This window comes from Orcinus orca, chromosome 16 (assembly GCF_937001465.1).
Source record: "Orcinus orca chromosome 16, mOrcOrc1.1, whole genome shotgun sequence".
In the NCBI taxonomy this organism is placed as follows: domain Eukaryota; kingdom Metazoa; phylum Chordata; class Mammalia; order Artiodactyla; family Delphinidae; genus Orcinus; species Orcinus orca.
The window spans coordinates 4646217-4659770 of record NC_064574.1 but is presented as its reverse complement, the minus strand read 5'-3'; the positions used below and the strand labels follow the sequence as shown (position 1 = coordinate 4659770).

Genomic DNA, 13554 nt, shown 5'->3' with positions numbered 1-13554 from the left:
CATGCCAGACAGACGTGGATTGCTCATGCCTACATTCGACCTGGAATTCGTTAGGGTCACTGGGGGTTGGGGAGAGAAACTCTAGCCTAACTCGTATGGACGCATTTGGGTTGTACCAGATGGAGGGGAAACCAGCTAATCTGTTGGATTCCATAGATGGCTTCATTCTCCAAATATTGCAGGCGTTTGTTGCCCTAACTTTTTTTTTTTTTTTAAGCTGTCATTCTTGGAAATCCCACCCCACACACCGAACACAGAAGGATTTTTCTGCCGTTCTCCCTTGCTTTGACCACTGGTCAAATATCCTTCATTCAGAGCCCCTGTGTCTGCATTAGGGGAGGAGGATGCCGTGTCCAGGGAGCTGATGGGATGAGACAGCCTGTGGCTTTGGGGTGATTTTTAAGCTCAGTTATGTGGCGGTAGGACATGGGAGAGTCCTACTCTCTGGGCCAAAGCTTTCTAAATACAGTTGGTGAGATCCTGGGAATCTCTCCGCTTGGGTGGGGTAGAGACCCCACATTTCATTGTGGTTTAATTGCTGGAGAGAAGGGCTGGGCCCTGCTCTAGAGTTTGTGCTGTTCGGAGGTGCTCAAGTAACAGTGAGGGCATTCGGGAATCTCTCGATGAATTTGGAGCTGGACGGACCTTCCGGAGAGCCAGTCATTTCGTTTCTCAACCCCAGAGAGAAGCCAGTCACCTAGGGCCTCTCAGGGAGCTAGTCTTCAATTTGGGCCAGAAACCTGGGTCTGTCTGCCGAGGGCAGCCTCTGGTTTTGTCTCTGAGGCCTCATGCATCCGGGCAGCCTGGTTTCTTCCTCTTGTGTCTGTGGAAGTTACCATCAAGACATGGTTCTTCCATTTCTTGTGGTCTAGAGACCATATTCTCTCTAGAAGAACCGCAAAGAGGGGCCGATTGAGGACAACGATAGTGAAGTCCAGTGACTCAGCCAGGAATTCTGTACAGTTGCAGACTGGGCATGGCCTAGAAGAAACGGCCAATTGAGACCTCCTTCCCTCCCTCCTTTCTTCACGTAGCAGACCTTTGTTACTGAGATGCTGAGGTATTATTGGGCACCCGCTCTGAGCCAGGTACTGCCTGGGCTGCCCTGGGTGCCGAGGTGAACAGGCAGAGACCAGCTGTTACCAACCCCAGGGGACAAGAAGGAAGCCACACCTGCAGCACAGGTGAGGAACGCCCCCACGCCTTGGGTCCGATTGATGGAGAGTCAATGTTCTCTTTGAAAATGTATGTAATTCTGGTAAAATTCCCCAACAACCAAGTCCTGGATAAATTCGAAAGTCGTGGGTTGGTTTTTCGGGGGGGTGGGGTGGGGGGAATGTCTTTAAAAAAATTAATCTCCAGCCCGAAGCACGTTGCTCGCTCTTTTGATGTTTCTAATGCTCTGGGGCCATGGGCTATTTCTGAGGCTGCAGGAGGACCTTCCCCGGTGCCGGGTGGTGGAGGAGCAATCTGCCTTGGGATCCTCCCCGTTAGAGATGCGGGGCTTTTCTGCAGAAGTGAAGCTACAAATGGTCACTTCACTTTATGTTGTTCGTGAGCATGAAGCTTGGGGCGTATCCTTTAGAACCAGAAAGCGTGTGTGTGTGTTTCTGCTCACATAACGAGGCCAACGAGGAGATGTGTTCTGGCTGTTTTCCTTCCCGGAGGTCGGAAGGGCACCCAGTGGTTGTCTGGCACAAGGCCTGTCCCAAGCAGACTTTCACAGGCGTTTGGTGAGTGGACAAGGAATCAAGTCACTGGAGGGTGAGCCTTGTGAGGTGGTCAGCCAAGTGTCTGGGGGCTGGGCCCTGAGCATCATGGGGTCATCCGCTTGCTTCCACCCGCCCAAAGTGTGATCCAAACCGAACATTTCACAGTGGGCATACCTGGGAAGAAAGGATTCCAGCCAGCTCCGTTGGCTGGGTTTTGTCCTGATGCGGAACATATTCTTTTGTGCTTGTTTCCATGAAGAAAATCTCTACTTGTCCTTGTCAGCTGCAGAGACTCCGGGTCTTTCTATGAAACCCAAGAGATCATGGTTGCATCCATCCGGAGAAAGTGAGTTCCGGGGTCAGCTAGAGGTCGCTGGTCGCAAGCAACAGAAACCTAGTGTTGCTAACACAGCATAGGAGTTTCCTGGGAGGACACAGCGTGGCCCGCAAACTGGGAGGGAGGGAGAAGCAGTACCAGGCTTAGAAAGGAGAGGTGCCAAGACGGGACTGGGGGTCCCAGTGGGGGCACAGTCGAACAGACAAGGCAGGACGGAGCCACCCGGCAAGTAGCAGCTTCAGAGTATTTTCTGACCTTGAATTGCTTTGCTCAGGTGTCTTGGGAGGGAGAGGGTGTGATGGGCCAGCTTGGGTCACCTGTTGAGTCCTGAGGCAGGGGAAGGTGAGACTGTCAGTCGACAGTCTCTGCAGGACCTCACACAGGGAGGGAGGGACAATTCCCCAGGGGAAAGATAAGAGGTTGGATTCCAGGAGACAAAAACAGCCAGCGTTGATCCCAGGCTCTAGAGAATTGTGGGCTTTTAAGTCCTTCGAGAGGGGTGCTCCTGTCTCTGAGCTGGTGTTTCCCTCTTGCCTCTATGTCTTTGTGCAAAGTGGCAGTGGGCGGGGGGGTGGTCCACTAGATGCTTGTTGAAGTGAATGGACGCTTTTATAGACTTTGAATATTCAGCCGCTTCCTGTAGTTACTTCATCCTGTCTTACTCTTAAACAGAGTTCTTAGCTAGCAGTTTTTTCTGGCTAGGGTTACAAAGACAGTCAGTGAAGTCGATCCACACTTTCTTCCTTGCCCAAGAAGATACTTTGAAGCTTGAGAGAACAAGTGAGTGGTGTCTTCTAAGGAAGGAATTTAATAAAATCTGAAATCAAGCCCTAGTTAGAAAGCATGTTGGAGTCTCGAAGTTGATTCTCTGGGGAGTGGGGGGGGGGGCAGTATCTAATGACTGCTGGTGCCTGGTAGCTGGGGCTGCTGCCCCTGCCTGTCTGCCTCCCCCTGGGAAACAGTTGTTCCCCTTCCTCTCGGCTGCAGGACTGGTCATCGGAGTCACGCCTTCTGTACAGTGCGTCCCAAAGGCGATCCTGTCCTTGCTTTCCCTTTCAGCAGGAAAAATGTGAACCAGAGCATCAACTTCATGTTCTGACCGTGAAGTGAAAATGTTCTGTTTGTTGGGGAGACACTCCCTAGAACCTGGGCTTTTTGAATTGAGAATGACAGCACCTTTATTTGTAAAAAGAGTAGCAGGTGCTAATTTTGTCACCGTGGCACGTGACCTGTCTGGCTTTGCTTTATGGGACAAGCCGCTAGAGCAGGGCTTGTAAACTGACATGCCCCTGAGGGCTAGACAGGTGAGAGAAGCAAGCAAAGAAGGACAGATACAGGGACTGGGGCCAGAGAGCTTGAGCCAGCCTCTGGCAGTATCACTCAGCTCCAGACACCTGCTGCCATGTTAGAGTGTGGGGTTGGAGCGAGTATAACTTCCAGTTATACAAGAGAAGCTGGAAGTTGTGATGTTTATATGAAATTTTCAGATTAAAGAAAAACCACCCTCTTTTGATTGGATGAAGCCCACAAAAATGCCAGTTTGCTAACCCCTGTACTAGATTAAAACTGTGTGTGTACAGGGCCGCTGGTCTGTCTCGTTCACGGATGTTCACCCGGAGTCTAGTCCAGGGCCCGTACATTGAAAACCACTCCACAGGTATTTGTTGAGTGCTATTCAGCGTTGGGGGGAGGATATGAAAACTGGGTTTTCAAGGACAATTCGATAAACTTTCCTGAGAATTTAGAATTTGGCCAGTGAAGCTCCTTTTGCTGCTTCTAGCTGACCCTTGTGAATATCTGTTTCCCTCCTTTCACTTCAGGGACTGAAGCCAATTTTCCGATCAGAGGGATGGAGATGGTTGGTTCATGTAGGAAAAGGCAACACTGAACTTAAAAACAGATTCTTAAAAGAAACATTCAACTTTCCTTATTTAAAAACTTCTTGTAGAAAGAAAGAAAGTTCTTCCAGTGTGACGATGCAGATGAACCATGAATACAGGAGATTTGGAAGTTTAGTATTTAACATTTATGTATGACACGTGGGAGAAAATGTTAAATGGTAAATATGACTCTGGTACCACCATCACTGATCAACTAATGCATGTTCTGACCACATACGCTGAGGACAATTTATTATACAAATACACACAATGCTAGACGTTGCCTATGTGAATGTTTTGGGGTGTTTTGTCTAAGAGCACTTGGACTCACCTTCTCATCTGCTTCTCTTTTGTTTGGAGCTCTGTGTTATAACTGGAACATTAACAGGTGGGAGAGCTGACTACTTTTACAAAGAATTGTGTTCTCTAAGCTCCACTGTAAAACGCAGGCTAAACCACAGGTCAGATGGTGTGCTGGTCAAAGTTCTCAGCCGATTTAACTTCATTTTCCTGGTTCCATCATTAGTGCTTCCAATTCACCGTTCAAGAAACATTCAAGAAATGATGAAGGTACCAAACCAACTAAAACACGAGTGCTTATTGGGTAGACAGTGTAGAATGATAGACCAGCCAAAAGGAAGCCTGGCAAAGAATGGCATTGCTGTGCCCTGCGACACTCTGGGTCCTTCTTACCTGTCTTTATTACTTAGGCACACATCTCAAACGCAGTCCTGGTAGATGGGGTTTTTCTGCCTGGTACAACTCACTTGAATTCCCAGACCAAAAAAGCAACAACAGCAGCCACGTTAATTCACCACTAGGAGCTCTTTGCTAAGCATTTTTCATGCAGTGCAGTGTATCATTCAGTCTGTCTGACAGCCCTTTCATAGGACCTCACACAGGGAGGGAGGGATAATTCCCCAGGGGAATTTCGCAGGAAACTGTGGAGCGGGTGGAGTGCTCATCATGTAAGTGCTTTACAACATAATAATGGGATCACCAGGTAACCTTTCTCTGTGCTCTGTGTACCTTGCACATACCTGGGCGTATTGGCTTGTCAGGTTTCCTTTACCTGTACTGTTTTCATACACCAGTAGCATGTGAACTCCTTAAGGCCTTTCTGCATCCTCGTCACAGTTAGACTAATACCAGGGAGATACAGGCAGACCTTGAAAATACTGTGGATTTGGTTCCAGACAGCCTCAACAAAGCAAAAAAGCAAGTCACACGAATTTTTTGGTTTCTAATGCATATTAAAGTTACATTTACGCTATACTGCAGTCTGTTAGGTATGCAATAGCATTATGTCTAAAAAAATGTATATCCCTTAAAAAATACTTTATTGCTAAAAAATGCCAATCATCATCTGACAATGCAGGGTTGCCACAAAGCTTCAATTCGTAAAATCCGTAATATCTGTGAAGCGCAATAAAATGAGGTATGCCCAGATATAGTGGATGCTTGGCAGGTGTTGGAAATTCTTTGTAATGAATTTTGTGGTTGTTGAATGTTTTAGGTTGGAGAGAATCCAGTCTTATTGGACTAGTTTATCTCACAATCAACAACCAGTTGCTTAATTAATAGTCTTCATTTGCTCAGCCTTGTGCTGGGTCCACAGCAGGTGCAAAAGAAGTCGCCCTTTCTCGTTCTCTTGAGGAGCTGGTATCCACTCTTAGACCTAAAGACACCTAGGGGCTTCCCTGGTGGCACGCAGTGGTTAAGAATCTGCCTGCCAATGCAGGGGACATGGGTTCAAGCCCTGGTCCGGGAAGACCCCACATGCCACGGAGCAACTAAGCCCGTTGCGCCACAACTACCGAGCCTGCGCTCTAGAGCTCGCGAGCCACAACTACTGAAGCCCGCGCGCCTAGAGCCCGTGCCCCGCAATAAGAGAAGCCAACACAACGAGAAGCCCGCACATCTCAACGAAGAGTAGCCCCCCTGCTCGCCACACCTAGAGAAAGTCTGCACGCAGCAATGAAGACCCAACGTGGCCAAAAATAAATAAATAATTAATTTAAAAAATACATATATAGAGAAAAAAGAAAGACACCTGCCCTGGTCCTGTGGCGTAGAGGGTGCCTCTGACCCTCCTCTGGCCATATCTCCCACCCCATTGCAAGGAGTCTATGAGACTGAAAGCCATATACCCCTTCTTCTAGACCATGTTCCAGGTAGTCACCATCCTGGAATCCCTCTACTCAGATGTCCCTGAGCCCACTTCCAGGGTCTGATACCCACGGACAGAACAGGGCTCCAGCACATCTCCCAAGGCCTACAGGGTGGTCAAGGGACAGCTGCTTGTGGGATGGGGGGCTAGATGGAGCTCGGGCTGCATGTGGGATGGAGCAGGATGGAAGGTAATGTACCTTGTGCTGCCAGGTTCCGACATGGAACTCCAAGGAGCCCCAGAATCCTAAAATCAAGCTCCAACTTCCAAGGTGTTTTGAAGCTGAACTCTCTTATTTAAGCACTTATCAGATTGATTTAAAAACCTTTAAATTTTTGACCTATGGGAGGTGGGCCTTCACTGGACCTGGAACTCTTGATGGGGGGGGGCCATCTGTGGTCTGGACCATCTGTTAAGTCCTCTGGTTCATAGATTTTGTCATCCCCCACCGGCTTCCAGGTCAGCCAGCGGAGTGCACACCTTGAGCACCTGGGGCTTGGAGCAGGGGGTTCGTGCCTCCATAAGCGTTCTTGGAAAGTTACAAGGGCTCATTTGCATACTAGCTCCTCCCACGAGGCTGCTGGGAAAGCGCTTAGCGGTTCTCTATTACCAAATACCATGTCGCCTTGTTTCCTCACTAAAAACACTTCGTGCGTTTGCAAAGTTGAGTGGCTCTGCGCACACAGTTGCCTGATCCACTGACAGCAATTTCAAAATTGCAGGTCTTGCTGTTGATGGAAAAATGGGAGCCGTGGTTGTTATTCCTTGTGTGTAATTTTCACCAAGAAATGGGGGTGTGGGTTCAATGTCAACACCTAGAGATTTAATGTGGCCCTGTTACTGGAAATCTATACCTTTAGCCAAATCCTGTCTCACCACAATGTCTGTATTGTTTTGCAACCTCACCCCCACCCCTATTTCCCATTCCTGAGAAAAGATGGGGTTTTAGCCAAGATTCAGCTCAGAAGGGGACTGGCCCCCGCTTGCTTTCTCCATCCTGTGAGCACAGACTGCTCAGTACTGGGCCTGCTTGGATCCAGGGAAGCCGTACAAGGCCATTTCTCAACTCACTTGGGTGGGAGGGAGTGGGGAGAGGGGAAAAGAGAAAGAGGGTGGGGTTATGGGGTTATGTTCTTAGCTCCAGTGTCCTGCCCAGCAGGGAGCAGGTCCGTTCCAAGCATTAGGTCACGATGGGGCACCCCCCCCCCCACTTTGCCCTCACCACCCCAGAAAGGCTCCATGGCATGTGTTTCAAATTAAAGGAAATTCAATTTGATGCTATTTTGAAAACGCACAGAGAATGTCAGAGCCCCCTTTGAGGTGGATGATTGGTGAGACTCCATGGGGCTCACGGAAGCCAAGGTGGTGGATCCTGGGAACTAGCAGGAAAACCAAGACTTATTGGAAAAGTAACTTTTGGCCACATGTGTTTCCTCTAGTTATTAGTGATCTGTCCCCCAAACCCTGTTCAGTAGTGCTAATGAATTAAGCATATGCTTTTAACTTTTTCCCACTGAATTGCCTGGCAGTGGCCTCCCGTCCCTGGAGAGCAATGGTTTGGATGGACACGAGCATCAGAAACAGATGTAAACATTTATTGTTTCAAATGACACCATCACCCTCATCCCAGCTCCAACCGTAAATGAGATGGGTAAACAGTTTCATAAGAAGACTTTTCCCAAGGTCAGTTCTGTCCTCGCCTGAATCTCACAGGGCACAGAGGGTTCCCCTGACGTTTGTGGCTTTGAGGAAGCCGTGTTCGGGGGCCAGCATGTGTCTCTAATGGCCGTAATTGGATTTGTCCTATTCCAGTTAGTACAGACTGTAAACATGATGTGCGCACAGAAGAAATTCGGTGGCCAGCAGGGCGGGAGCCAGGGCCGGCCTTGGGCTGCGGGTCTGGAAGGTGTCTTACTGGTCTGGATGGCCAGGCTCAGGTGCCACTGGCTCAAGGATGAAAGCTGGGACCAGTGTTCAGGGCAGCGGGAATGTCAATGTCAGGGGTTTGAGTGCTGGAAGGAAAACCAGAACTGCCCTGGAAGGACCCGGGCTGGGAGGCGTGCTGGCCACAGTTGGGTCTTGAAAAGACTAAAAACGCAACCACCCGGCGTCTGCTTGCTCCCTCCGCAAGAGGGCTGGCTGCTGGGAGGATGTAGAGAGGCCATCATCCATCTCCCCCAGGGCCTCCCCATCTTTCCATCCTGGCTGCCCCAGCCCACTGCCTGGGGAGTACGGGGTAGCGGGGATGACGGATTCACTCCAGAGGTTTCCCAAGCCCCAAGGTGCAGGGGAGGGTGTGGACACCAGTTCCTGGGACAGGACTGCACCACCTGCCTCATTCATACCCAGGCCCACCATCTCGGACACCCTCACCAGCTCCATGAGCACAGAGGCTGGGGCGGTTCGTCCAGACGTGGCCCTGACCTTTCTCTGTCCTTTGCAGACGGACTGTGCCCTATGGGCTGTCCAACTACAGAGGCAGCTTCCGGGGCAGGAGGTCGGCCGGGACCTTTCCGCGGAGCTTACAGCCGTCGAAGGGGACGCCGCGCTGCGCCTGTGCGGAGAGCGAGGACGTCGCCTGCGTGCATTTCTGCACCTGGACCCCGGCTGCCCACAGGTACGACCCCCTCCCCGGACCCTGGCTGCCCGCGGGTATGAGCCCCCTCCCTGGCTTTCTGCATTTCCAGAGATCGGTTGCCCTGGGCCACGTGGGTGCAGCAGGGCTCTGCCTGTTCCACCCGATGCGGTCCTGCAGGCGGGGGTGGGTGAGTGTGGGGGCGGTGCGGGGGGGGGGGCGCGGGCTGCGCGCAGAGGGTGCAGCAACCCCGTGCCTTCAATGCCTTTCAAAACAAGGCCTTTAACGCACCACGGCCATGTCTGGCCTCCAGACGTATTTCTTCTGGATCGCACATAAATTTGCCAAAATTTGAATAAGTTGCCAACACTTTAAAATTGCAGAATCACCCCCCTCCTCAACAAATGCATATTTTAAGCTTCTCCAAAAGTAGCAAATGGGACCATCTGGTCTCACCAGCCCACATCCCCTCTTGGCCGGATAGGCTGGAACCAAATAAGGACCACTCAGGTTCGAGTGGGACATGCAATGGTCATTCACCTGTGTCACTCATCATCTTACTTGGTGGCCCCCCAGGCCCCTGAGTTTGAGACCCTGTAGTCTGCTCTAACTGCTGGAGAGAAGCTTGTGAGTCAGTGTGGACTTGAATAAACAAGCAGACCCTAGGTGCGACCCGTGTAGCCACTTAAGCTGGGTTTTACTACTCATGCCCCTTGCTCCTCCTTTTCTTTACTTTGGGCCAAGACGCATCAACCCCGCCAGGCAGAGCTGCCTCTTCCAAGAGCCATCGCTGGTGGGATGGGACCTCCAGGTGCTTCCTGAGCAAGTGAAACGCACAAGCAGGGGGGCTTCCTATGCAGCAGGTGCTGTGGTAGCCAGGGGCCAGGGATCTGCTGTCCAGAAGCGCCAACCACATTTTCCTTCCTGGCTCCTTAACATCTGATGAATAACTGAGTAGTGTGGGTGGAGGCTGGACTCTGGTAGGAACCCACCCACCGTGTGCTCAGCCTTCAGAAATTGTGCCTGAGATGCGGACCTGGGGGACCGCGCTCGTGTTCGTGGGAAGAGGAAGTCATTCCTAACTGGGTGCTGAAGAACCAGCCGTGTGGAAATGTGGGTTGATTCATTCAAACCAGCTCTCTCCCCACAGGAATTCAAGGACGGCACAAACACCTGACAAAGAAGCAGGAAAGCAGGCTGGCGGTGCTGCCGGGGGCGTGTGTCCGAGGAGGTGAAGCTGCTTTCTGAGCCGCTGCCATATGGGGGGCACAGAGGACGTGTGGGGCGCATCTGGTCTGTGCGGGCCGACAGCGGGACACCGCGTGTGGTGGGCATCCACGGGCAATGGTGCTTTTGGTAGATTACCCCGGGGACAGAACAGCCTAAAGCTGTGGACAGCCTGCCCTGCGTCTTAGGAGCTGAGTCCTGAGCTCCTGTAGCTTTTGAGCAGTGACGTCCAGCCCTGGATTTCACCAGGTCTGGACAAATCTCACCGATCGCTGCTTCCCAGAGCCCCTGCAGGCTTATCTATCGGTGCCCATGTTGCCCCTCTGCTCCCGTAACAACTGGTGGTCTCTACAAAAAGAATCATTTCTTCTTTTCAGCAGCTGATTCTGGACAGAGGTGAATTATAGCAGCTGGGCACCAGGCCCTCCGAATCCTCCGGTTCATTTTAGGAATTTTTTTTTTTTTTAAACCCACTTGTCTTTTTGTGTGATCCTGAGGGTTTCCTGCAGCGCAACTGGGTTTATCTGTCATTCAGTCGATCAGAAATCGTTATTACTGAGTTGCCTACACATCTGCAACGGGATGGTAATTGATGTTCATAGTAATGGCCTGGGGGGGCGGCTTGGGGTCCTACAGGGTCTGATCAAGGGAGGATTAAACCCTGCTTAGTATCCAGGAGGCTTTCCAAATTGGTGGCAGATTGCTTTGAGTCGTCTGGACAGGGTTCTGTCAGCATCCACAATGAAAATGCAGAGGAGAGGCAGAGACAGACCCCAGGAGAGCATGAATTAGGCCCCAGATGGTCCCCACTTTGCCTCTTCTTCCTTTTTCTCCTCTTCCTCACCCCAAAACCAAACCCTTCTCAGCAAGGGAGGGACGTGATTAAAACCACCATCCATCGTGGCATTTATTCAATTCAGCAAAGATTTGTTGAGCACCTGTGATGTGCAGGGCACCGTCCTAGATGCTGGGGACACCACAGGGAATAAGGCAGAAGGTCAGCCTTCCCGGCACTTAAATAGTGGGGGAAAAAGATAACAAACCAATACATTGAACACAGAGTGGGGCATATGAAGGAGAGCAGGAAGCAGGCTGGGGGCAGGAAGTGTTGGGGGTGGTTGCAGCGTGGGTGGACAGGGGTGGTCTCACTGGCCAGGTGACATTGGCATAAAGAACTGGAGGAAGTGGGGAGGGGTGAGCCAGAGGGATGAGAGACGGAAGGGGATGTCAGGCAGCGGAAGGGTAAGTGCAAAGGCCCTGTGGTAGGAATGTGCTGTGCTGGGTGTGTTCTAGGAAGGCAGCAGAGGCCAGCACAGAAAAAGCACTGGTTGCTTTTGCTGTTGGTGTTATCATTCTGTTGGATGTTCAGGAGATGAGAACGGTGGCACAGATGTCCCACTGGGGCCTGGAAAGGTGCTTCTTCTAGGTCTTTACGATGCATGTCAAGCTCCTGTAAGACGCTTTACTTGGGAAGAAAAAGTCTTACCTTATAAGCCCGGTCCCTACTTTCTTGCAAGACTCAAGTTAGTAATCTCCAGATTGACATTCTCAGAGTGGAAGCTGCTGCCATCCCGAGCACGTGATCATCAAAGATGGGAGCAGACCGTGGGAGAGAGAACTCGCCGTGGCCGCGTCAGCAGCGATGATTGTATTCACACCTTCCCAGGTGGATGGCAGGCTCTGAAATTGCCTAGAAGCCCTGGCGAGGAGGTTCCGTTCAAAACAGGGAACGGGCTAGAGATAGGCTGGGGAGACGTCTCCTCTTTCAGCCAGCAGAGAGCTCTTCTTTTGTAACAGGCCTCTTTTTTTTTTTTTTTTTCTTTTGCCTCCCTTTTCCGAGATAGGTTAAAGTTAAGGCCGGACAAAGCGAGTAGGCTTTAGACCTCCACCATCAAATGCTTGCGCGGGGAGTGGACCTCCCCGCCTCCCGGGCTCTGCCTGCCCTTTCAGGAGCCCCCTGGGGGAGGGTCCTGCAGCAGGAAGGCCTCAGTTATGGCTTCTGCTGGGTTCACATTTCCACCTCTTTGAGGACAAGAAATGAGTTTTGCCTGGGGGAGAAAACCCACTCAAAGGGTCCTCACTTAACAATACAGCCCTTCCCCAAGAATGCCCCATCCAAAGACCCCAGTTCCCTAATGGGTAAAACGATCCCAGCTGTGCCCTGGGGCCCGACGCCCAGGGCTCCGGTTTCATGCAGGAAATTGTTTGCGGAGAGGTATGGCACGTTGCAAAGCCACTTCTCTTGGAGAATAAGTGGACTTCAAGCTAACTCTTTGCAAATGTAAACCCTTGTCCATGTTGGAACAGATGCAGGCCCTGGCAGGAGCATGCCGACGTCTGAGCCCTCACATGGGGCAGGCATGGGGTGTGAGCCGCTGAGGCCGCCGGGCGTCAGCTTGAGACGCGGATCACAGCTGTACAGGTTTGATGAGTTTCAGGCTTAGAGGATTTAGACAGGCATTTTCAGCTGTGCTTGGTGCCACTAAAAGAATGTATCTCCAAAAAAATAAATAAAAGAAAGAAAAGAAAGAAGAAACCTTAATGTTTGTGATAAGAGAAGGAGGAAATTAACACCTGTGTTTTGAACCCCCTGGCGTGCAGCAGAGACCTCTGTGCCCTTCACAGGCAGATGATGAGCAGTAGACCCAGTTGCCTGGAAGCCACTGTAAAGCACCCCCAGCTCAAGGCTATTAAGGTGATATTTGTTTTCCGGAAGAAATGTGGATCTTTGGGGGAATGGCTTGAAAGTAAGCTGCAGACACAAAGGCTTTGTAAGTTACGTAAATCTCTATTTATCTATGTAATTGGCAACAACTGGGAATCGTAACACCTGACGGTTCGCAATCTCTTTCAGCTGTGCTCTAGAGGCCACGCTGAGATTGCTGAGCTTCTGAAGCTGATGCAGTGTTTAGTCATCCACGGGGATGGGGAGAGGCCGCCCCCTCCCCCGACGGCAGAGAGATAAGAGCCGGCATTTTGAGTGCCTGTCGAGGTCCTGATGTGATGGTGGATGCCGCGGTGCTAGCCTTGACCAAATGCTAAATTTTCGATGAGTATATCCTAAGCGTTACAGGTATAAAAGTGAGTGTCACAAGGAAATGGAAGGGACTGATTTGCCAGCAGGATGGGGTGCAGTTTAGAGAAGCAATTATTTATTGTGAAACTGTTCTCTGTGTCAACTCCTTGTGGCGGATGTGTTCAACGCAAAGCCTCTGTACATAGAGAGATGTTCACTTGTGTTCTGAGTCCCACTCATAGTCCCTAGGGCTTGAATCACATTTTTTTAAACACCTGTGCACTGTTTGTCTCTGTGGCAAGATGATATCTCAGAGAGAAATTCATTCATTGTGCTAACACAGAAAATACTGTCAAATGCATAATAAAAAAAATCTCAAAGTTTGCTCTGATGTGGGTTTTTCTCGCTGGTGTGATATGCATGGTTACATGTCAGTTTTCCATGGACCTCTGGAGAGGACAGAAAAGAGTTACCGTTCGGGAAGTAGATTCATCTAAAGTCAATTATGGAGCAAGATGGGTGAGGGGGGCTGCTTGAATTTTAAGGAAGGAGCGGGATCTGGAGACCATCCAAGGAAGAAAGAACATTCGGGGTGGTTGGAAAGAGATAAATCTGGGGAGAGCGTTGGCTCCTTCCC

At 50.6% G+C, this 13554-nt stretch overlaps 1 protein-coding gene across 1 annotated transcript in view; it reads left to right on the top strand.

The window, feature by feature from the left end:
- Window positions 1-13320, top strand: part of ZNF831 (zinc finger protein 831) — a 171154-nt gene extending 157834 nt beyond the window's left edge. Inside the window, exons 5-6 of the mRNA XM_033410258.2 lie at window positions 8543-8716; window positions 9825-13320. Coding sequence (XP_033266149.2) covers window positions 8543-8716; window positions 9825-9922 — 272 coding nt within the window. The 3' untranslated portion in view covers window positions 9923-13320. The remainder of the gene's footprint in view (window positions 1-8542; window positions 8717-9824) is intronic.
- Window positions 13321-13554: the final 234 nt, after the last annotated feature.